Source organism: Culex pipiens, chromosome 1 (genome assembly GCF_016801865.2).
Source record: "Culex pipiens pallens isolate TS chromosome 1, TS_CPP_V2, whole genome shotgun sequence".
In the NCBI taxonomy this organism is placed as follows: Eukaryota; Metazoa; Arthropoda; class Insecta; order Diptera; family Culicidae; genus Culex; species Culex pipiens.
Window position 1 is genome coordinate 98,396,074 of NC_068937.1, and position 26,137 is coordinate 98,422,210.

The 26,137-nt window shown below is 36.8% G+C and overlaps 1 protein-coding gene across 3 annotated transcripts in view; it reads left to right on the plus strand.

The window, feature by feature from the left end:
* LOC120425560 (FERM domain-containing protein 8) overlaps nt 1-26,137 on the plus strand; it is a 151,561-nt gene that overhangs the window by 17,686 nt on the left and 107,738 nt on the right. For 2 of the 3 annotated variants that reach the window (XM_039590119.2, XM_039590118.2), the window contains exons 2-3: nt 1,417-1,931; nt 9,842-10,341. In XM_039590119.2, the coding sequence (XP_039446053.1) occupies nt 1,864-1,931; nt 9,842-10,341 (568 nt within the window). In that variant the 5' untranslated portion in view covers nt 1,417-1,863. The remainder of the gene's footprint in view (nt 1-1,416; nt 1,932-9,841; nt 10,342-26,137) is intronic. The other variant, XM_039590120.2, reaches the window with a different exon arrangement.

A 26,137-nucleotide genomic window follows, 5' to 3' on the forward strand; every position in this document is an offset into this window, starting at 1 on the left:
AATAAAATATGGTTTTCAAACAAAGATTGTTAATTTTCCTCTCAGCTTTTATTAAAAATAAATATATATTTCTTATAGTTTTTTAAGTGTTATTGTTGTGTTGTTATCTTTTATTCAAAATTATGAGCAGAAATAGAAAAACTTGGCCCAAAACATTTTTTTTTAATAGGTCCAATTAACATATGAAAGGCAATAGCTTATAGGACCTTTAAAAAAAACTCTAGAAATAAAGAACAAAGGCTCCTCCAGCAGCGCGTGTAAGGGTTATGCCAGGAAACTTCCTCTGGAAATGCAACTTTTTATTAGTTTAATCCACAAAAGTGTGCTGAAAGAAAAAATGTAGGCCAGCAATAGAAATTGCGTTGGCAACAGAGCATTCTCGTCAGACGGGAAAAGACTTTAAAAATATTTTTGTAAAATGCTGGTAAAGGAAATAGAAAAAAAACTTTTGGTAAAAGACACATTAAACAGTTATGTTCTCAAAAAGCTGCTCTACTGATTAGTGTCCTTGGTTTTAGTAAATTTCAAGGAACACCCCGGATCATCGAGCATCATTCAGACACCACCGCTTAGAGTGATGGGAATGGATTTATTTCCACTAATGCTCTCTCCTTGACCACGTCCAAAATTTATCACTTTCTGCAACTGTCATTAAACTCTCCAGAACAAATCTCAAAGTAAATCGCAAGGCCCTCTAAAAGACTCACCGACAACGGCCGCCAGCCATTTATATTTGACACTCCCGGATCAAGAAGTCACTCCAAGAAAGTACAGTCCTACATAAATAAGCCGCCTCTCGACGGCGGCGGCGTTTATATCAAAAAGTTTAACCGCCACGAATCTTGTTTGTTCCCTGTGGTTAAGGGGTCTACTCACCTCTCCCACACCCATCAGACACCAAAGTAATTCTCCAAAGTTCACATGAAAGTTTTTTTTGGGGGGTGTTCTCTGTACATGTTTCACCAAAATTTAGAAAAAAATCAGTGCTGCCAGCTTTTCGAAAAAAAAATCGTGAAAATTCGCAGCTCATTGTATTCCGGGCACCTTTCTGCCTTTTCAAAGATTCGCGTCACTGTTGCCAGTCCTGCCAGCCTCGCCTGCCTGCCGTCGGGGTACAAGTTTTGTAATTGCTTTCCGATTCTTGGAAGAATCCCGCAGGGGTTCGTTTACTTCCACCGGAGAGAGAGAGGTGTTATAGGAGAGGGGGGGGGGGGGGGACCTCGAGACACGTGCCAACGAGAGTGGTTGGAGGTCAAAAAGTGAATAATAATAACGGCGCGTAAATGAGTTATGTTAATTAAAGCTAGATCAAAGGTAGAAGTGGGCAGGGTTGCCAGCTCGGTCGCGTTGGACGACCCCTCGCGGCGAGGGGTAGCTCAATTTAAATAAATCTAAAGCGTAAATATTTTTGTTTAGTCGGTTGGAGGTCGCAGCACACTACTGCAGAGATTGTGTCACGTGGAGCGGTTCGTGATTTGATTTGATCGATGCAAATGTTCCGCCCCGGTGACCGCGTCTCCGTCGGACCGGAAACGGCCAACTAATCGGATTTGAAATCGACGGCGGCGGCGAATCGGATTCGTGGGGGGAAAATACATGAAAAATTCAGTGAAAACAATTAAAATGAGCTTTTAGTGTGGTTCGCGGTGGTGGTGGCCAGGCTCAGGAAGGCCCGGAAATTGGCCGTGGAGTTGGGGATGGTGAAATCGAATTTCGAATCGTTTAATTGCTGCGATTTGGTGGATACTTGGTGAACGGAAGAGTAGCAACAGGAAGAGCAAAAGAGAAGGAGGAAGAGTTAAAAGGGGGGGAGTAGGAGGAGGAGTTTGGGGCGTAGTTTGAGTGTTCGCGGACCGGGTGCCAATGCCGGTTGGAAATGTTCCCTATCACCACCGAAGGAAGTACTCTCCCCAGGTTCCACCGGATTACCAGTGAGTATGGATGGAATTATACGTTTTAATTGGGGGCAAGGGCAGCGACATTTAACGTTTAATTGCAGTCGGTAGAGTGATTGGAGAGACAATTATCATTAACATAAAAAAAAATCGTAATTTTACACTGATCGTCAAACAGCTAAAAAACAGAACAAACAGAGCAAACAGAACAAACAGAACAAACAGAACAAAAAAATGAAAAAAAAATTGAACAGAAAAAAAATATTTCGTAATGTTGAAAATCCAATGATGGAAAATGTATTTTTGGTCATAGAGAATCCCATTATTCGAGCAAACAAAATGAGTTCCGATCCCATCTCTTTTGTTGCTGTATAAAGCCTTTCCAACAGTTGGATACATGCTTTTGAAGTTTATTTATCAGATTATGTTGAATTGCTGATAATACGTTGGCCTGCATCTGAACTGTAGCTCAAATTTAAATTCAACAGAAACGGCCTGAGTTGAACTGAATGCTTTTCTGGGAATGTTTTCTCTATTCAACCTGATCTGAAGGTAAAAAATGGATGGAATATCCAGAAATATTAACGGATTCGAATCAATCCATACACATTCTTGTTCGATGCTGAATACAATTAATAACTGCACCCACCAATCAAACGTTTCATTTGTCATATTCACAGAAGTGTTTGCTTTTAAACACACACTTTTTTGTTTTTTGTTTTAAATCCCATCAATGGAGATTAATTTGCCCACGCATCCATTCGATCATTGACAAACGCACGTTTGCAAATGGGTAGGCAAATATTGATTTGATTTAAATGCACACCTGTCACCACCGGACTCGATATCTACTGTGTGCACTTTCAATTAACACACAAAACGGTACGTGGAAAATTCAATTTAATTCCAATGCTCGCAAACAATGGGATCACAAATGGATTTGATCGCGAAATTGCAATCTATTCATCGAATTATTTGTTATAAAATGGAAGATTCTGAGGGAAAATATGAATATTTTTATTTTGCTTTTTGAATTCCTTTATTTGTCTTTTAATTATTAATTCTGATTATCCATCCTAGAGGATTGTAAAATGAGTAGTTCTTTCGATTTCCAAAACTTATTTCACGATTTTTTATGAAACTTTGCCTAACTGTCAAAAGAAACAATTTTGCATCATTCGTTTTTCCATACAAGTCTCCATACAATTTTGCGGGCTGGTCATTCAAAATGTTTACGGAAATAAATGAAAATCTGTGTTTTGACCCATTCCTTTATTTAACTTTTTTCACTAAAAGTTGGATTCCTTAAATAAGTATTATTTTGAGCCAAAGTGCTTGATGGCGCAATATTTCGTTCCAAAGGCACGAATTTTTGAAAAAAAGTTTTTTTTTACTGAAAAGAAGGTTACAAAATTTCAAAATTAATTTTTTTGGTGCTTAATTAAATTTGCAATTGAAAAAGTACTTCACCGAATTTTGGATAAAGTGCATCGTTTTGCCTTCCTCACTGAGGTAAGGCTACAATCCTGCTCTAAAAATGAACTTTGTTTAAAAACGTCGTAGACCCACCTTCATGTATACATATTAGGGTGGGTACGTTTTTCAAAAAGTTCTCCGATCAAGTTTTAGTATGGTTCCCCTTGTAGGGCATGCCCATAGGGGCTCTCATGCCAAATATCAGCTCATTTGGTTGTAAACTGGCTGCGCGCATCAGGGTTAAAGTTTACATGGGAATTACTATCGGAAATTTGAACTTTTTGTTCAAGCGCTCCTACAGATCTGGGAAACTAACGCGCCAACTTCTGGTATGGTCAGGCCTATGGGGAATGGTCCGGAGAACACTTTTCCCGAAGAGAGCATATGGATTCGTTGTCCCTAGACCTGGCGCATCGGCAAAACATCCGATGTCTCCGGAATCATCGGTTTTCCCTCAAAAAGCATCAAATTTTCCTTAGCATGCTATACATATCGACTCAGAATCGAAAACTGAACAAATGTCTGTGTGTATGTGTGTGTGTATGTATTAATGTGACCAACAAACTAGCTCATGTTTCTCGGCACTGGCTGAACCGATTTGACCCAAACCTGTTGCATTCGACTTGGTTTTGGGTCCAATAGATCGAGTTTTATACAGATTGAAGTTTCGATAAGTAGTTCAAAAGTTATGTATAACAATGGGTTTTTACATATATCCGGATCTCACTTAAATGTATGTAAACTATGTCCAGGTCCATCATCATTTCCATCATCCGACCCATCGTTGGTTAGATTATCAAAAGACCTTTCCAACGAGTACAAAACATTGAAGATCTGGCAACCCTGTCTCGAGATATGGCCACTTAAGTGATATTTATGTACTTTTTGGAAGCCGGATCTCACTTAATTGGATGTAAACTATGTCCGGATCCACCATTCGACCGATCGTTGGTTAGGTTATCGAAAGACCTTTCCAACGAGTCCAAAACATTGAAGATCTGGCAACCCTGTCTTGAGATATGGCCACTTAAGTGATGTTTATGTACTTTTTTATTCCGGATCTAAAAAATAGATGAAATTTGTGTACAGCCATTGCACAGTGGGCGAAATGGAAACCAAAATCGGACTTAATTGAAAGCGGCGCGTTCCCTGGTATGAAAAATAGTGTTTCTTATGTAAAAAAATCCGAGGAATCGATTGGTGATGGTTTCATCCACCGCACGAAACGGCAAAGGGTCCATTTTGCCCCAATTCCCCATTTTTTTACATTTTTTCCGACCGATTGGTCTGTATTTAGAGCGGAGGCTTTATGCGGCCATCCAAAATGCACTTAACTTATGTGAAAATGTCTCAGGAATCCAGTAAAAATAATCACTTGCACCGCAAAAATCATCTAGGGTCCATTTAACCCCAATTCCGCTATAAAAGCATTTTTGGCCGTTTTCAAATGTTAGGTCAGATTTTAAAAATCTGAAAATATTTTTATCGTAAAGATCAGACAATTTTACACAAGAATGACGATTTGCACTTAATTGTTTGACACATTTATGTTGATGTAGAAATTAAACTAAATATAAAGATTGAAGAATCAGTTTTGGGCCTATTTTCCCAAACGCAGAATAAACTGCCTTTTACATAATTTTTATTTTTATCAACATAAATGTGTTAAACTATCAAGTGCAAATCGTCATTCTTATGTGAAATTGTCTGATCTTTACGATAAAAATATTTTCAGATTTTTAAAATCTGACCTAACATTTGAAAACGGCCAAAAATGCTTTTATAGCGGAATTGTGGTTAAATGGACCCTAGATGATTTTTGCGGTGCAAGTGGTTATTTTTACTGGGTTCCTGGGACATTTTCACATAAGTTAAGTGCATTTTGGATGGCCGCCTAAAGTCTCCGCTCTAAATACAGACCGATTTTCAAGAAAAAATGTAAAAAAATGGAAAACTGGGGCAAAATGGACCCTTTGCCGTTTCGTGCGGTGGATAAAACCATCACCAATCGATTCCCCGGATTTTTTTACATAAGAAACACTATTTTTCATACCAGGGAACCAGCCGCGTTCAATTAAGTCCGATTTTGGGTTCCATTTCGCCCACTGTGCATTGTTGGTAATGAGTGAGGAAGGCTCCAACCATATAGGTGGATTAAGTTAGTTTTGGATTAAAAGTAGCTATCACATAAATTCAAACATTTAAAAAAAAATTATGAAGGAACGCCAACTTTGAAAAAATATTGTTGATAAGCTGACCTTGAAAATCTGACTGTTCGTTTCTGGGATAAAGCCTCACAAAGAATTCGAATCGATGTTTAATTTTCAAGGTCTCAAATAGAAAATTGTTGTTGTGAAATTTTCTCAGCTTTTCAAAAATATATATTTTCTTTTCGAGAAGTATTGAAGTAAGAAATGAAATCGAAAATATATACCCAAATGAGGCTATGTCTCGAGAACGGTTTTGTCAAATGATTATTTAAAAAAAAAAAATTTCGACATTTTCATAAAACATTATTTGTTCAAAAAATCTTATCTCCGGAACCAGTATTTGCACCATCATCAGGGTGACAAGAAAAATTGAAAATCTGCTGAGATACCCCCTTGCTCGATGCTTTAGGCAATAATAAGTAACTGTGCCGATTTTGAGCCAAATCGGTTAAGGTCAAGGGGTCGCTTTTTATCGTTGAAGTTTATATGGGGAAAATCGCGAAAATGTATGGGTTAAAACATCGCTTCAGGATTTTGGCAGATGGTGGCGCAGGTCTCGCCCAACATTGCACAGTGGTCCAGATCGCAAAATTAAGTGGAAAATGGATTTTCCGAAAAATGGTGATGTTTTGGAGCTTTGGTGTCTCCAGAAGAGTTGTTGCAAATGGAAAGGGCCAACTTTTGGTTTGGTTCAAAATTAGGGTGGTTCACGATTAGGGTGATTTTGAAAATCTAACTTTTCAGGAATATTTTTGGGAATTTTTATGTCTTCTAAAAAGTTGTTGGGCTGGCCAATTCAAGCAACTTTGTCGAAGACACCAAAATTTTATCTCGTAATCTACGCCTTCTATGACCAAATTTATAGAAAGCATCTGAGCAAACCTTCAAAAATCAGTTTTTTGAACGTGGCAATTCAGGGTTAACTTTTAGAGAAAAGTGGTATTGCGAGCACTTTTAGAACTCTAAAAAACGAACATTTTCTTTTTTTGACATGTCAATTTGGACTTAAGGGTCAAAAGTTACAGCCATTTTAAGGTAAAAAAGATGCAAATTTAAAACTTAAATATCTCGAAAAGGCGCAAGCCAAATTTTAAGCACCAGGTTGCATTTGAAAGAGGAGATCTAGCACTACAAACGCTGAAAAAATCTCAGGGGTGTTTTTCTTTAAACTCGAGATATCTTCATTTGAAAAAGTCTAATTTTCAAGGGAAAACCATATGGGACCACCCTAACGAAATTCGAAAATTGTCCAAATATATGTTTTTCCATGTAATTTTGCCCGCTGAATCTGAATCTGCCCTCAGAATTGAGCCAAAGTGTCAACAAATCGATTTTTGGCCATATTTTGGGTTTCCATGTAAAATTATCATTTAATCCAAGGGTCCGTCGAGGATGTAAAATTCCGGTTTCCATGTAAAATTATCATTTAAACCCAAAATATGGCCAAAAATCGATTTGTTGACATTTTGGCTCAATTCTGAGGGCAGATTCATATTCAGCGGGCAAAATTACATGAAAAAAAATATCTATAAATTTGGTCATAGAACACGTAGATTACGAGATAAAATTTTGGTGTCTTCGACAAAGTTGCTTGAATTGGCCAGCCCAACAACTTTTTAGAAGACATAAAAATTCCCAAAAATATTCCTGAAAAGTTAGATTTTCAAAATCACCCTAATCGTGAACCACCCTAATTTTGAACCAAACCAAAAGTTGCCCTTTTCCATTTGCAACAACTCTTCTGAAGACACCAAAGCTCCAAAACGTCACCATTTTTCGGAAAATCCATTTTCCACTTAATTTTGCGATCTGGACCACTGTGCATTGTCCAAGTGGGAGATTCTGGTAGGAAATTTAATTTCCTACAACTTTGTCGAAGAGTGCTAGAAGATCCGAGTTGATCCTGATGAGCAATGCGATGAAAAGAAATCAGCTTATATGTATACTTGAAAGTATTTAAGGGGTATGTAGGAAGTATATTAGAAAATAAAAATCAGGATCAACTCGGATCGTTTTGCATTCTTGGACAAAGTTGTAGGAAATTAAATTTCTTTCAAGAATCTCACACTTAAACAATTTTTGGTGAGACCCGCGCCGCCTGGCAAAAAAATAGTGAAGCGATGTTTTTCTGCACACATTTTTGCGACCCCTTAACCTTAACCGATTTGGCTCAAAATTTGCACAAATACTTATTTTTGCCTAAGGAATCGAATCAGAGGGCATCCCTGATGTCGATTTTTTTTATTGTCACCCTAACCAAAAGGTAAAAAAATCGGATATCTTTTCCGCGTACCATTTTTTTCCGGTAATATTCAATAATAACCTTCAAGTTTGCGGAAGACACCAAATCAATCAGAAAATTCGTCCTCAAGGTACAGAATCACATATATTTACTATAAGTTTGATTTTTTTTTGAAATATTTTCAGATTTAAAAAATAATAAATATATCTTTTCAAAAATTAACACAAATACAGTTATTTGTTGACAAATCACCATAAATCCAGTGTCCCAACTCCTAATAGGCATCCTTGACTGATTTAAAAAATAATGTGGATTTAATATAAAGTTAACTGACAACTTAGTATAAAAGTTTATATTATTCTGTAAATTCTATATAAATCTTATCTAAACTTTATTTTACAAATTTTTAATTTATCTGAATGTCAATATATTACCATAGTGTTGCTAAATAAACATTTTGGAGTGGATATAATACCGTTTGTATCGATAGAATTGATGTTTCGTTGGAATTTCCTACCAACCCGGAATAACGTCGTCGGAAAATCCATCGGCATTCGAACTGGTCCTTGATTCACAAGTCAACCTATGTGGAAACGGAATTTTTTGATACCCAGTTTTTTTTTATAAAACCCACTTTTTTAAATACCTAGGTAAAAATGTTGTTATGGTTTCGTTATAGCAACCTGCAAAAAAGGCCAAAAAATGTATGGAAAATGAAGACTTCCTGAATTTTTGATGTACGCTTAACATATTTTGCATAGCAAAAAAAATCATTTTCGCGAGCAAACTTTCTTCACCCGCGAAAAAGCGAGGACGCGAATCACGCAAAAGATAATCGCTCCCGAACTTCTCCGAGAAAATTAATCTGTTGAGGATTTTTTTGTGAATTTCCTTGTCAGCACCACTTGAAATGGTTTATTTCGCTTTGTTTACACTAATTGCACATCTACAAAAAGTGACAGGTCAGTTTTTGACGAGTGGCGTTACACATTTTGGCTGATTTTAGCGTGACATACTTTATGGATGACGCCCTATCCGAAGTGTGACTATCCGAAGATTTGTATGGAACTTCGAATAATCGAATCACGACCAAAACAAAACAAAAAAATATTTCCATACTTTTAACATCAAATTGGAGTTCGGCGACCCCATTTTAGTCAAATTTGAATAGTTGATTGCTTTGTAGAACATCGCAAAGCGCTAGGAAATGATCTCGAAAAGATACAAGATGTTTTTTGGAGGTTACTTTTTTCGTCCAAAGTTCAAAAAATGCTTAAAAAATTAACCTGTATCTTTTCAGGATCACGTCCTAGCGCTTTGCGATGTTCTACAAATTTGTTCCCCGGATTAAAACCTATAAGAAACCTAAGATTAGAAAAATTTACTAGGTTTTTGGGAAAACAGTAAATTGATTATAGTTCAATACTAACTTCAGATCAAAACTGGAGCAACTTAAACTTAACCAAATGAGCTCAAATTTTTAGGCTAGCTTCTGGGGTCATAGTTCTTAAAAATTCCAGTTGATGCGCTCGAAATTAAACACTTTTGTATATTTTCATATATCCGTGAACCACGTTACTTTGCATAGTAGGTCCAAAAAAGAGATATCTACCCCAAATTCCCGCTGAACAAAACTCTAAAGTTTCCGGTTTGATTCATCAAAGGTATTTTGATTGATTTTCTGTGAAGCATAAATGGGTTTGTCGAAAAGAATGTACGTGCTGTTGCGGTTTGATCAACACTTCATGAATTCCAGCAAAAAATATATCCATCATGGAATGTACACATGTCGAAAGTTGTGTATGCCACTAGAACGTATTCCCGTTGACCCAAATTCCTCGAAGAATGGTTTCGATTACTTCGATTGAAACAAAAGTTCCAACATGTAAAATAGGAAAAAAAAAAACAAAAACCCTTCCCGGTACAACGACACAAAACAAAAATATCCCAAACTCCAACAACAAAACATCACTAACGACCCGTTTTTCCCTTTTGTGTTTTTCCATTGCCCCCAACAGGTCACGAATATTTTTCGGCGATTATATGCGAGAGAACCGCCCGTCCCGAGTAGCAGGCGGAAGTGGTCACGTCGGAACCAGCACAGTAGCGGCCCCCGCCGCCGCGGGAACTCAGCTGTCAAACAGTGGCGCCTCCAGCGGCGAAGAGCAGCAGTACTCGAGCAGTGCCGCCTCCTCGGTTGCCCAGGACAACGCCGGATCGGTCAATAATTTCCCCGGTGGCCTCCAGCAGCAGCAGCAGCAGCACAATGGCAATGGACCGACTTCGCCGGTTTCAGGCTCGCAGATAAGTCTGGGGCAGCAGCAACGGGTCGCCAACAACAACAACAACATTGCTGTCATTGGTGGATTAGCCGGGAGTGGCAGCTTATCGACGGCGGCGGCGTCCGGGAATAACTGCTGTGCCGGTTCTGGCGGGACCGCTGGAGTGGCGGGCTGCGATACCAACGGTAATGACGACGGCTGTGCCGAGCTCCAGTTTCACCACCAGAGCTCACCCGGTGAGTAATTGCAGTTTGTCTTTGATTGTGGCAACACAGGGATGCCAGTTTTATCGGGATTGCTAACTGAGTGGAAGGCTATTTTGCTAGCTGGATTTGCGTATGGGTTGGGATTAGAGTTCAAGTTTAGGGGAGGTTTGTTAACGATGACAGAAGAGATTTGCAATACGGCGACTAAAAACCAATCCTTCAAATCGAAATAAATTTGTAGAATATGCAGCTAGAATAAACATTCTTTCAAAAGTACTAACAGCAAAAGCATTGAAAACGTGCTAGAATGATATCAAGAAAATCTCGAAGGAAATTTATCTCTTTCTTACCCTACTGATGGTAACGTTATTTTAAGACATCTTTTCTTGTGAAGTCCGTACTGCACAGAAAAAAAATCAGTTTCCTAAATCGAGAAAAACCGTCAATGAAATTCGGAACGACGAACAAATTGTTAAAATCCTATAGAGCAGTTCTCTCAGATTTCGGTCATTCGATTTTTTTTTTGTATTTTTAAATCCGACTGAAACTTTGGTGCCTTCGGTATGCCCAAAGAAGCCATTTTGCATCATTGTTTGTCCATATAATTTTCCATACAGATCCGGCAGCTGTCCATACAAAAATGATGCATGAAAATTAAAAAATCTGTATATTTTTAAGGAATTTTTTGATCGATTTGGTATCTTCGGCAAAGTTGTAGGTATGATTACGGACTACACTGGAAAAAAATGGTGTACGGTAAAAAAAATTTTGGTAATTTTTTATTTAAATTTTTGTCACAAAAACTTGACTTGCAAAAATAAAACACTATTTTTATTTTTATTTCGTTTTCTGATATGTTTTAGAGGACATAAAATGTCAACTTTTCAGATATTTCCAGGTTGTGCAAAAAATCTTTGACCGAGTTATGAAATTTCTAATCAATACTGGTTTTTTCAAAAAATCGAAATATTGGTGGCAAAAATTTTTCAACTTCATTTTTTGTTGTAAAATCAAATTTGCAATCAAAAAGTACTCTAGTGAATTTTTGATAAAGTGCACCGTTTTCAAATTAAAGCCATTTTTAAATAACTTTTTTGAAAATAGTCGCAGTTTTTCATTTTAAAAAATTAGTGCCCATGTTTGCCCACTTATGAAAAAAATATTTTTGAAAAGCTGAGAAAATTCTCTATATTTTGCTTTTTTGAACTTTGCTGATACGACGCTTAGTTGCTGAGATATTGCCATGCAAAGGTTTAAAAACAGGAAAATTGATGCTTTCTAAGTCTCACCCAAACAGCCTACCATTTTTCAATGTCGATATCTCATTAACTAATGGTCCGATTTTCAATGTTAAAATTTGAAACATTTGTGAAATTTTTCGATCTTTTCGAAAACAATATTTTCAAAATTTTCAAATCAAGACTAACATTTTAAAAGGACGTAATATTGAATGTTTGGCCTTTTTGAAATGTTAGTCTTGATTTGAAAATTTTGAAAATATTGTTTTCGAAAAGATCGGAAAATTTCACAAATGTTTCATATTTTAACATTGAAAATCGGACCATTAGTTTGATGGCGATTTGATGGCGTACTGAGAATTCCGACAAAACGATTTTTGTCATGAAAAACAAAGAACACTAAAAAAGTTTTAAAAATCCTCCCATTTTCCGTTACTCGACTGTAAAAAAAATTGGGACGTGTCATTTTATGGAAAATTTAATGTACTTTTCGAATTTGCAAAAACCCAGAAGGTCATTGTTTCATTCAGAATTGTTTTTTATTTTATAATTTCATTTTTTAAATTTGCAGGGTTATTTTTTAGAGTGTAACAATATTGTACAAAGTTGTAGTATTATATTATAAATATTTTTTCTTTAGAAGTGCAACAAAAAAATAAATATTGGAATAAAAAGCCATATTTGCATGGAAAAAGTGTTTTAAAATGCATTTTACACTGGTTCAGTTGTTAAGCAATTATTAGTTTTCAAAAATTTAAGATTTGACGAAAACAAAAATTTTGGCAAGCAAAAACATTTTGCGTTACTAAACATCGAAAATTCAATGGATTTTTAAATCAACCCAAACATGCTTAAAATAGTTCTAAACGCAGGGGAATGCATTTTTAATTGATTTCAACTGATTGCACCTAAATTTTCATTGAAATATTAAAGTTTTTTGAAAAAATATTGTTTTTGCCCCCTGATTTTTTGGGCCAACTTTGAAGGGGGACAAAAACTTTAAATACAATTTGTACCAGCCTTAATATAAATTATTTAACGGTTATTTTTATATTTTTTATCAAATAGAACACTTTCAGACTTTTTGTAAATTTTAAATTTTGGGACTTTAGATCGGAAAAAGACATAAAACATTACGAAAAAAATGTATTTTTATAAATTCAATAAAAAATTCCATATTTTTATAGTACTATAACTAAAAAAATGTATAAAGCATTTTGTGAAACTTTTTGAATAAATATTTTAAAAAATGGACTTGACATTTGAACTTAAGTTTTTTTTGCCTAATTTTTATAGATAAACCTTTTCCTGTCTTTCTGGAGAAACGAAACGGCCTACTTTTCCCTACCAAAAATAACAGAATGGAAAATTAATATCTTTCAATACCAGTGCTGAAAAGTTCTACTTTCTACCGCCCTTGCCGACTGTATATGTGTGACGCTAATTAAGCGAAACTGACGTTTCGATACGATCGTGGGCGGCTCACAACTTCGTCTACATGAGACTTGGTTGGTGGAACGTACCATTTCGCCGGAACTGACAATACTGAACAGAGGAAGAGAGAGAGAGAGAGCAGTCCTTGATGAGATTCGTTTCGGACGGGGGTTTTCCGCGCAATGTTCATCAGGGTTTACCGGGAACGACATCAACGCGTGGAGCGTTGGAGCTTCCTGGAAAGTATGTGACATCTTGTTTTATGAGCTTACTAAAAGCGGCAGTAACTGGTATGGCCGCAGAGAACAGAGAGATAGAGACTTCTGTGATGGAGGTCACATCGCGATTTATGGTTCTGATTCGGTTCGAAGTGTATATTGATGGCAACGGAGGTAGTTACCGCTTCATACGAAATGAATGGAAATGTTCGCAGGGCGCACTGTATACCTTCAGGCGTTGGGTTCAAAATCCAGTAGATGGCAGCAGGAAAAGGATTAAAACTATCAGTATTAACAAAATTACCAAAGTGCTTTCATTCAACATTAGTAAGGCCCTTCCCTGTGGATTCCAATCTATTAAAAGTGTCTACTTCTTCTTAGTATTAACTTCAGTACTGTTGTTAAAGTTCCCCTTTAACTGGAAACCTTTCATTTTGTCCCACCTAAAGGCAAACTCTGCAAGTGCCACAGGTCACGGCCGGACTCCGGAGAGTGGAAATTAAATAAAATAGAAGTTAAATTAAATTTAATGCCACCATTCGTTTCATATTCTCCGTTTCAATTCATCTGCCAATGGGGGCACCTGCTGCACCACTCGGCGAGGCAAACAAGATGTTGGTGGTGGCTGGATAGGTCCCCAAGATGGAGAGTTGTTGCTTGAGGGACCGACCGACCGGTGGGACTCCCAAAAGGAATAATACTATTCATTGCATTTCGAGCGGGAGGTGCAAGAGTGCAACCAACCTTGGGGGGAGAAAGGGGTGAATTGAGTTGGGTTTAATAAAAAAAAAATAAAGTCTAAATTAAAAATCAAATTATTCGTTCTACAGCATTGCCTTGGCGTTCTCGATTGCGAGATTCCTTCTCGAAACTAGGTGTCCGAAGGCTTGATTGTTGAGGCAATTGCAAACCTCTTTTTACACCTTAGCTTCCATCCACCCCGGGATTCGAACTGACGACCTTTGGATTGTGAGTCCAACTGCCTACCAGCGACTCCACCGAGACAGGACCCAGGGAGACGACTCCTACACCTGGACTGAGCTAACGACCTAACCTCTAGGTTAGACCGGGGCCAACATTTACTTCCCCGTCCGACGGATCAGACGTGATCAGACAAATCTCGTCTCAAAATTTACCACCGGGACCTTCTGGGATCGAACCCAGGCCGACTGGGTGAGAGGCAACCACGCTTGCCCCTACACCACGGTCCCGGATCTACAAAACGCATTTTGAAGCTTGCAAAAATATTGTTTGGTTTAAGAGAAATCGACGGAATAAACAGCGTAACGCCACCGCGTAAAAAGACGTTTCTCTGTACAGTCCAGACTCGATTATACGAAGGCCTTGGCAAAATTTCGCTTCGGGTAATCGAATCAGGAAAAAAAAAAATGTTTTTCGTTGTCTTATTTCTAATTGTTGCGCTTTAGTAACACCCCTAAACTACTCTAAAGTGATTAATAATTTTTAAATCCAAGATGGCGGCCAAAATGGCGATGATGAAAGTTTAAAAAAATGCATTTTTTTAATTTTACAGGCAATCAACCATTCAAATTTGACTTAAATGGGGTCGCAGAACTCGATTTGATGTTTAAAGTAAGAAAATAAAAATTACGTGTATTTTTGTTCGTGATTTGATTATCCGAAGTCCCATACAAACCTTCGGATAATCGAATTTCGGATAATCGAAACTTCGGACAATCGAGGCTTCGGATAATCGAGTCCGGAGTGTATATATTTTAGGGGACTGAAAGACGAATCTTTTGGCTAGAGTTATGAATGGTACAAAATATTATCTTTTTCACTCAGATCTTTTCGAACACGCACGAAGCAAAATGATCATCGTTCGGTCAAAACGTTCATCGTTCGATCAAAACGTTCATCGTTTGTGCAAAACGAGAGAGAATTGAGAGAAAAATTTCCATTTCCGGTCTCTATTCGCTCAATTCTCTCCCATTTATCGTCGAATTCCTTCATTTTCTTGACATTCGCGTCCTATTTCGTACTCCCTGATTCCTTTTTGTGTTATTTTACATGCCTTGGAGTTCATCGCTCATGAAAGTGAGTTCATTGTAAGTGCTCGTTTGAAAACTTACCAATGAAATCGAGAATACTGCCTCTAAAAGTTAAAATTTTGTGAAAAAATAGTTTTTCTTAGTGTTACCTAATAAGCCCTGATTTTTTCACTTGCGACATCTTGGAAACCAATTTGTTCCATTTTGAAGTGTAAAAAAAGTTGTAAAATGTCCAAAACAAGTGGTTAAAGCTCTTTCAATAAGTAACTCTTGATTCAAAAATTTCAAAATTATTTCTATTGAAAAATGCAGAAAATTTCACAAAAGTATCATACTTTTAATTTGAAAATCGAATATTTGCGATTTTCTTTTCAAAAATTATGCTTTCGGTACAAGATTTTGCACCTCTAAACTCTAGCGCAACAGATGGTTTTTTTGGGCCCTTAAAAAATATTTAAAAAAATCGTTAAGGGACCATCCACAAACCACGTGGACATTTTTTTTAAAATCTCAAACCCCCCCCCCCCCTCGTGGACAATTGTCCATACAAAAAGTTTTTTTTTGTGAAGCGTGGACAGCCACCAAACCCCCCCCCCCAAAGAGTCAACGTGGTTTATGGATGGTCCGTAATAAAAAATATTTTGGGAATTTAATTCAATTAAAACAATTACAAATTAAAAAAAAATCGACAAAATTTGAGATATCCTACATCCACAATTGAAAGCCAAGTGACCTCTCACGGGTGAATCACCACGAAATAGTGCTCGTTCATTCGACCATCCCACAATCATCGAACTGTGGTGGCCGATGCGGCAAAGGCGCGGATTCGATATGTTAAAGGTTTTGGGTTTGAGTCTTGATATCGGCACTTTTTTTTGGTTGATGAACTTTTTTGAAAAAAAAAAGTGAGAATAACGCTCTCGCCAATCTCGAAATTTATCCTCTGTGTCCGTTGACAGTATCTTTATACTACCAGATCGTGGTTTCAATTCTCTCGGAGGGCACTACCCATGCCTAAACTCTCATGTATAGTTTCGTTGACAAACTCGTTACGTATCATGTGTCTAGAGTTTAGTATTTGTTTTTATTAGACTGGGACTTCAATCCACTGAACTGGGGTACATTGAGTATAAAACATGCGAGGTTTTCAACCAATATTTCGTAAGAATGTTCTTTGTGATTCTTGTCATGTCAATGACATAACCACTGGCCCAATTTATTGCAATGCCTTAAATCTATTTTTTTTTTGCAATCAAGGTTCTGTGAAGTAAAAACATGTTTAAATACAAAATTCTATCGCGATAATGAAACAATGACAAAATTCGTGATCAGGTACCAAACGCACCCTAAGTTTGACCCAATTGTTAACAAAAGTTACAGTAGGGGCTTAATGTTTCAACTAAATTCCTTAAACCGTTTTTGGATGCTTTGTCTGGAGCTTTTTCGCGAACACAAAATTTCTTGGGGAATGTATTGGACCATACTCAGGGTTACACTTTTACCGTTGAATGTTTAAAATTAAATGGAAAAATGAATATAACAAAACAGGTACACCAAAATTGAGCCACCCTAATACTCACACAGCTGCGTCACCAGCACCGTCGTCGTAGTCGTCATCAGAACGAAATGGGTTTCGTGTTGTGCACCCAGCCGGTGCACATTTCCCATGGTTGGCACTGGGGTTGGCCCCACTCCCGGAGAAAAAGCTCATGCTTATGCACTTAATTTCAATAACTTAATTGCAACGAACATTTATGAATGTACCGGCATTACTAAGGGGACGTCGCTGCACATTGAGCCTTTAGGGTGGTGACGACGCTACATGTGGGATGAGGTAACTTTACAGGATTATTTCACCCAAAATTAAGAGTCGAGAGTGCCAAAATCGAAAGAATAATGCTACCATCAAAACAAATGTGTTCATTCGTTAATTGAAACAATAAATTTCCAACAAGTGTCATACATCGACATCTGACCACTCCACAGTTATCAAGCTGTGGTGGCCGAGGCAATTGGCTCGCTGGGTTAGTGTGTCAAAGGTCTATGGTTCGATTCCCGTAGTCGACAGTTATGGTTTTTTTGTTTTGACGGATGAACTTTTTTTCTGCAAATGAACCTCGAGGGAATAATTCTCTCGCACATCTCGAGCTGTGTTCTCTGTGTCCGTGAATGGTACCACAATTCTCTCGACTAGAGGCCATTATTCTCTCGGACGAGCGTTGCCCAGTTTTGGGTGTTGTTCCACATTTGGGCAGCCTGGGGCTGGGTCATACTTCTCTCGGAAGCTGGCTTTCCCCAGGATAATTCGGTAATGCAACTCGTTGGCTCGAGAGATGATGAATGTTATTAGATTTATGGCTCGAATGTGCAACAGCAATGTTTTGGGGGGGTAACATCTTGCATGGGCTTTTTGGGGAAATTTGAATGAGCAAAATGTCAAAGAAGAAGAAAATTAAGTGGATAATCCATGCGCTTGCAAATGGTAACTTTAGACTAAAAAAACATTTTTTTTTCGAAAATCCCTTTTACCTTTCTCAATAAAAGTTTGTATCGCCACGCCAAGGAACCCTCAAAACCGAGCAGTCGCCAGCCTCGACGGACCCCACCAAAAATGAACGACCAGAGCACCGACACGGAAGGTTGTAATTAGATAATGGTTTTACAGCTGCTTCGGTAATAATTCGGAAATGAAACGCGAGCGCAACTCGGGGTGACATTTTTTGGGAGGGCTTTTCCCGGGAACGAGGGGAGTGGGGTACATTTGCATAAATTTATTTCTCATTCCGGAAGCGTTGTGTGTGTGTGTGTGTGTGTGTGTGTGTGTGTGCACTCAAATTTGGTGCACAAATAACCATTGCATACGAAACGGGTGTACAAGTTTGGTTTTGTGTGCTGATTTGCGGAAATTTAATTGCTTTTACCGTTTTCTGCATTTGATTATATGTGACGGTGAAGAGTCTGTTGACTTTGGAGAGGAGTTGGTTATAACGAGTGCACTGTCAACTCGCGTTACAAAAGTAAATTTGTGCTCGAGAAATGATTAGTGATATTAGCCGAAGTTTTGAGTGCCCTGAGTTGAAATTTAGCTTGCAATATTTATCACACCATACCAGTTGGATTTTGGTATGTTTTTTACACCCCTTCTAAAAGATCTAAAATTTTCATACAAAAAACATTTCTATGCAGGTCCTCTATACAGCTCTCTATACAAGCACGTGTATCTCGAATCTCGTGCTATCTCGTGTTATCTCGAAAAAAAAAACGAAGAAAATTAAAATCAACAGGGGAGGAAGGATGCGTGGACATACCGTACCAAACGTTCCGAATCAGTCATAATAAACTTTTTGAGAAATTAATCAACCCCTAGATGGGTCAGGCAACATGTAGTCAAAAATAATACAAAATTTATGTCCTGCGTGAATTTTAAAATTTTCCACGTAACTTTAAAAACAAATTATATTAAAACTGCATCAAATTTCGAAAATTCTCAGGGCTCAAGTTGATTTCTAACAGTGCAAAAAAAAATAGTAAAAAGAAACATGAAATCACGTGATGTGAGCAATTCTCCCAAAAATCAGCATATTTTTTTTTTCATTGGCCAAAACTCCACGGGAGCCTTTCCCATGAGCAAAGAATTAATGTTGCATCATTGGGTCGACCACACAAGTTTCTATACACATCGGCTGAAAAATCCAATACCAAAAAAAAGTTTCCAAACGAATTTGTCAGCAACCCATTACATTATATTTTTTCAAAATCGAAAGCGGTGCCAAAAATATGAAAAAGTGCTTCTCGATTGCTAATTCTTAAAAAATGTCTTGCTTGCTTTTTTATGTTTTCTAAACACTTCTTCAAAATATCATAATTCGATGGCGTTTTCCTTTCATCTGGTTTGACAGATTCCGTTTTAAACTCCTTAAACATTTTTTTATTTTGTTAGTGTATTTTTTATTTTTGTATTTTTGTATTTTTGTATTTTTGTATTTTTGTATTTTTGTATTTTTGTATTTTTGTATTTTTGTATTTTTGTATTTTTGTATTTTTGTATTTTTGTATTTTTGTATTTTTGTATTTTTGTATTTTTGTATTTTTGTATTTTTGTATTTTTGTATTTTTGTATTTTTGTATTTTTGTATTTTTGTATTTTTGTATTTTTGTATTTTTGTATTTTTGTATTTTTGTATTTTTGTATTTTTGTATTTTTGTATTTTTGTATTTTTGTATTTTTGTATTTTTGTATTTTTGTATTTTTGTATTTTTGTATTTTCGTATTTTTACATTTTTTGTATTTTTGTTTTTTTTTGTATTTTTGTATTTTTGTTTTTTTTTGTATTTTTGTTTTTTTTATGTGATTGGTATTTTTTTTTGGTTTTGTGATTATGTAATTTTTTCTGGAAATTGAAATTTCCAAATCAAGTAATGGCTTCTTGAAATCCATTAAACTACATTCACAAAGTTTGACCATAGGAACGTTGCCGAAACTCCGTTTGACTTCCCAAAACATCAAGTTCGGAACTTCACAGAACTTTTCCAACCCAGGGTTACCAGAATGCCAATACATGGTCCCTTCCTTGTACACGATTCGTTAACGAATCGCCAGCTTGTTCATCGTATTCCATACCAGGAAGCACTCACTAATCAACTTATCAACCAGATTACATTCCACAAGCGGAAGCTGCTGCTGCTCTGTTTGTGTTGTCTTCAGGCAACTCGGCGTTCTGCACAGCTATATCCGTTGTGTTTGTTTGTGTGTAGGTTTATCTCCCCGGTTTCATCGCTACAGCAAGCTTAATTGATTTTTCCCAGGAAAGCTACTGCCGGCTGTCAGTACCATGCACTATATCCGTCTTGTTTTGCATAAACATTGCAGTGGTCCGCCCCGAACCTCTTTGCGATGAACCCAATCAGTCGATTCGGACGACCCGCTTTAGGACTATTCCCTGCACATTTATTGCCTGTGTTACAAAGTGTACGGTTGTGTACGAATGTATTGTTGTATACACCTAAAAGTGAGGACGGCTCAAATCGATGCCTTTCGAGCTGAAATGCTATTAGAAGGACTTGTTTACGTGCCTTCCTAGCAGAGATGTTATGAAAGCTTGTTCAAGTTTTCTGATTTTTGTTGCTTTTTTTGATTTTTATTTTTCAGCGTGTTAATCCTTTCCGATGAGGGAACGATAACAAGCGTGACCGCCCCCATGTCCACTGCCGACAACATCCGGTCGGGGTCCTCGTCGTAATTGCAGGAAAAATCAATACTCATTAGTGAAAACCGCTGGATCGTGAAATAAATGTATTTCGAATGTGTAATCAGGAAAAACACACTCTTCTCTTCCCCTTTTATCAGTGTCGCTCCTGGAAATGACGGTTCTGTTTATGGGCCATTCATAAATAATGAAACCAACTGTAAAAGTTCATTCTTACTATTTGCTTCGCAACAAGTCAGCCAAACAAATTGTAAAAATACCAACATTTTGACGTTTGGTTACGTGATGAAGGAACGTTCCCCTCAAAAGGGCATCGCACACCGGAAGCTTCAACCAAATTGGGCCCAATCGGCAGTTCATAACATATCAGTGGGTGCGTTCAAACGCCTGGCACTCGACGAATGCAGATATGCAGAAATTGCGGTTTGGTTGCGAAATTTAAGGATTGGCGCCGGCTGGCGATTCAGGACCACTACCAGGAATTTATACATTTCTACAAAACAATAAATGTAATTGGATATGGCCGGAAAACATGAGAGTTTCACGTATACATCGCAAAAAGAGGACGGTTGTTGTTTTTATGTTTTCGTTGTATGCTATTTATGGATAGATTGGCTGCAGGTTTGCTCAAAGAGACAATCCCCGCTAAATTTGGAGGAATCGTGGGTTTGCGAGCAGATTTCCCCCGGGGGCTTAACACGTTTGCCGTCGCATTTTTTTTTTGGGTGTTTTCTTTGAAATTGTGTTCAGCTTTATTTTGGAACAGCCATGTTTGAAAGGATCAAATTTTAATCCATCCAGGACTGTTTTAAATGTCAGATAACCATCATGGTAGGGTCTTTCTTTTTAAACCTTTCCCTTTCTTAGCAAAATGGGAAGCTTCCATAGTTTTTCTTGGCTGGATTTAGATTGTGATAAAAATAGCATGCCAAACTGCTTAATTGAATACCTTCTGCTTAGCTCAATCAGTCTAACTTTTTTAGTTTTGACAACCTACGTTTCGCTTGGGGACGGTGCATTTAGTAGAATGCAGATTGGAATTTAGAAGATGAAAAGTTCACTTTTTAAGGGTCAATGGAAAATCTCCACGGTGTCCCCAAGAAAGTTCCGCCTGAAATTGGACTGATTTTTTGGAAGGTGAAAGGAGCCATCACCCTAGGCGACCGTTTTCAATGCTGTTGAAATTCTTCGTGTGTTCTTATTTTCTAGGAAAATGTGCCATTGTTCTCAACTCTTTTCTAGCGCAATTCTTGGTTTCTATAGTAGTTTTTCTTAAGTGTTTTCAAGTTAGTTAATGATGATTTTTTCTAAAAAAAAACGCTTATTACTATATTAATGATTTTAAATTAAAAAAAAATGCAATTTTTCTACAATCACCGGCATTGGGGCAAATCAGGACAAATGAACGAATGAAGACTCAACAGTCAATTTTTTTTGCATAATGTTAAGATTTTTTTATTGATTTCGGTTAAAACAGAAACAACCCCGGGATCTTGGAAATTTCCGGAAGTTTAAAAAAAAATTTCTTTCTTGAAAATTCAAAACCCTGCAAAATTGGACGCTTTAGTGTACACAGCAAAACATCCGATGGTAAAATCGCATGCAAAAGCATGCACATCACCTTTGTGAGAAAAACCATGTAATATTGTATGAGAAAACGTGTACACAAAAAGCATGTACCGAAGAAAAAAATCAGGTCTGCTCACCCCAAAAATAACATCAATCCGGCGAGAGTCATATTCAGATTACCAAGTCCGCGCCCCAACTCACTCGGCTATTTCACCGTTATGAAAATAGTTGGATCTTCACCGATGTAGCTCGTTTTTCCATACAAGTCTCCATACAATTTTGGGGCTGGTCATACAAAATGGGTATGTAAATGTATGACATTTTTTATCTTGAGAAGGGATTTCTTGATCGATTTGGTGTCTTTGGCAAAGTTGTAGGTTATGATTAGTTCTTTTCGGAACATGGTTTTTATGACCGGTATTTTATTTAACTTTCAATGAATAAAAGTTAACCCTCTACAACCTAACCCCGCCTTTAGACGGGCTTCGATCTAAAAAATCGCCAAAAAACATTTTTCCAACCGATGTTTGATCTTTAAAAAGCATTGGAAAGAAGAACTCTTAAAATTTTAGAAAATTTTAGGGTTGGAAGTTTAACTTGTTTTATGTGACTTTGACAATGTTTTTAAAAATGAAATTTTTTTAGGGGTCAACTTTGGCTGTGTTTTTCACTAACATTTCCTATATTTTCAGTAAAAAGAAGTATGCAGTAATTTTTGGAGTGTCCTAGACTATGCCTCTACGCATTTTTTTTGCAATTTAAATGATGATGGTGCAATTCTATAGCAGAAAATGTGAAAAACAAGCAAAAAAATTAAAAAGTGACTGTAAAAACATGAAAAAATTAGATAGGTGAAATGTAATTATATTAGGTGGTAGAGTAGGCCAAATACTACCAAAAACAAACATAAACTAAACAAGATAAATGCAAATTAAAATACTAAAAATGAAACAAGAAAAACATAAAACAAGAGAAGTAAAGTTTTTCGTAGAACAAAAGTTGCTCAAAATGACCTCCTAAACACGGGAAAAATAAATACTTTCGAAAAAAAAATTTGGGCAGTAGAGGGTTAAATTTATTCATTGAAAGTTAAATTTTCACGTATTCTATTATTTTTGATTTTTTATATGTTTAAGAGGCTTAAAAAAATATTCTTAGTCAGAGTGCGTGATGGTGTTTTTTTTTGATATCGAAAACCTTGACAAAAAGTTTAAAAATAATTTTTTGAAGCAAAATCAATCGAAAAGTACATTACATTTGTTTGATAAAATGTACCGTTTTCAAGTTCTAGCTACTTCTAGGTATACATTTCCGATTACTTATGGTTTTTTTTTTGGATTTTAAAAATATTTCTTAAAAGAAGAGCACCACTGAAAAAAAATATTTTTGAGGATCTGAAATGTACAACAAATGTCTATCTGACTTTGAATATATGGCATTCAGTTTCTGAGATACAGCCTCACAAAGATTTCTTATAGATGAAAATGATTTTTTCTAAGTGTCACCTTATTAGCCTGTAGTTTTCATCTGACGATATCTCGGAAACTATTGGACCGATTTTCAATGTTAATATATTAAAACGTCACTTGATCCACCTTATGGTGTTTGGTGTCTTCTTCTCATTTATAGAGTGATTCAAACTCCCCTAAAGTGTCTAATAAAAATATGTGAAGAGTAAAAAAAAACAGACTACCTACAGACTTTTTATCAAGATTATACACATCCCTCTACACGGCTCTCTTTGGAGAAATAGATTGAGGTTATGTAAATTCAGACCATTTTTTAAACTGCTTGTAATTTTAGGTAGGTAAGTCAGATCTTGAAAATTCTTAATCCACAAGAAAGGTCATTTCAGAACCTTTCTAAAAATATATAATATGGCAGGTTTTCATGCAAAAACCACCCTTTTTTGCAAATTGTAAAATTTATATGCAGCAGTTTTTTAAGCATAACTTTTGATGTGCTTTACCAAATCTTATAAATTTCAATAGGCACTTATGGGACCCCAAGACGAACCGAATGAGGCCAATACAGTCAAAATCGGCTCAGCCAGTGACGAGATATTCCAGTGACATTGAATCGGTAAACATGTCTACATACAGCCAAACACACAGACATTTGCTCAGCTGGTGATTCTGAGTCGATTTGTATAAATGACGGTGGGTCTAGGAGGTCTAATTAAAAAGTTCATTTTTCGAGTGATTTTATAGCCTTTCCTCAGTAAGGTGAGGAAGGCAAAAATTTGTGAAATTTTGATAACGTAAATAGAATACCCAATCTTTAAAAATATAAAAATACATAGCAAATAGCTTGGAATTTTGCAGATCTGCATAAATTGAAACATAAAAAAATCCTTGATAAGCCAAATATCTGGTGATATAGGCCCAATACAATTTTTTTTCAGCATTTTTGTATGATCCAATCTCACCCCAGACCCAATGTCATCCCTGATGACGGTAATTTAAAAGTTTTATCGATTACTAAGTACTCAACTGTCCTACTATTTTTACAATCAAAGTTGAATGTCCAGAACAAAATATCTTTTTTTGGGGAAAACCAGGACAAACTATAAAAAATCTGGATGAAAAAAATACCGGGATTCGGGAATTCCCAGTTTTGTAAAATTGCCGGGAAATTCTGGGATAGACCCACTAGGCAAGACCTGTGCCATCGGTTACCAAAATCTTGAAGCAATGTCTTTCCCAGTTTTTTTTCGCAATTTTTCTTATACAAACTTAACAGCTTAACAGAGACCCCAACACCTTAACATTCCAACGCCCAAGGCTCCAAAAAAGTTGGAACGGCAACTTCAACTCAATGGTTCTTGGACACAACTCAACCAATCAAGATAATTCTTCTTTCCAGTGATTTGTTAGAATGTCTAGATGATTCTAGAACTTTGCAGAACTTAATTTGATCAAATCTGTAATTTTTGCGATCAAAAACATCGTTCCAACTTTTTTTTTCCCGTGTAAAAAAAAAATCGCCAAAAATTCCGCGGAGGCAATCTTTTAAAAAAAGTTGGAACGATGTTTCGGTCGTAGACATTACAGATTTGTTCAAATCAAGTTATGCAAAATTGTAGGATCATCTAGACATTCTTACAAATCACTGGAAACAAGAATCGTCCCGATTGGTTGAGTAATGCCCGAGAACCAGCGAGTTGAAGTTACCGTTCCACCTTTTTTGGGAGGCTTGGGCGTCCGTGTAAGTTGGACATGCGTTGGGCGTTCCAGTGTTAACCGATTTGGCTCAAAATTGGAATAGATACTTATTTTTTCCTAGGGAATCGAGCCGTGAGGTGACACTTAGTTTTTTCTCTCAAAAAATTTCAATTTGTTTTACACCCTAATGTGCAGTAAACGACTCAGATTATTTAGCAATTGCTCTGACGCGGTCGTGTTTGATGCTGGATAATCTGGAGTGTTCCTTGAAATTTACTAAAGCGAAGTACACCAACGAGTAGAGCAACTTTTTGTAAAAATTTCTGTTTATTTTCACTTTTATTAAAAGTTATGCTATTCCTTTTACAAGCATTTAAAAAAATATTTCCCAAATGCATTCTAATCAGTCGTGTGCATCGGGCCACGCCCATTTTCCTATTTTCAGCTTAGTTCTTTTTTTCTTCCAGCGCTCTTTTGGGTCTGCTTAGTGCGGCCAAAATTGATGAAATTTTAAGCGAGCACTCACGAAAAGTAGCATTTATAGAGAAAGTTTCCTGGCATCACTGGCTCACTCCAACAGGCGCTGCTGGTGGTGTTGGTGGCCACCCTTTGATCTTTATTTGCCTTCGCTTCTCGCTCGGTTTTCGTCAGTCTTCGATTGGAATGGGTCGTCAAAATTTAAACGTCAAAAGACTTGGCGCGTTTGTTTTTTTATGGCGCTTGGTAATTATTTACATGTTTCGGGATTATTTTTCAAGAGAGTGACTTATTAATGTGCAAAAGAACATGTTGCCGGTAGTTGGAAGCAATTTTATATCTTAAGCGCTTTGAAATCGTTAGCGCAAGTGAAAAGATATTGATGGCGACTTTCGTTAAGCAGTTAACCTCTAATCTTGCGTGTGGTTGTGTGTGTCACCAAAATGATGAGAAAAAATAGTAATAATGATCAAAATGCATTAAATTTGATCTTTTTGGCCAGTAAGT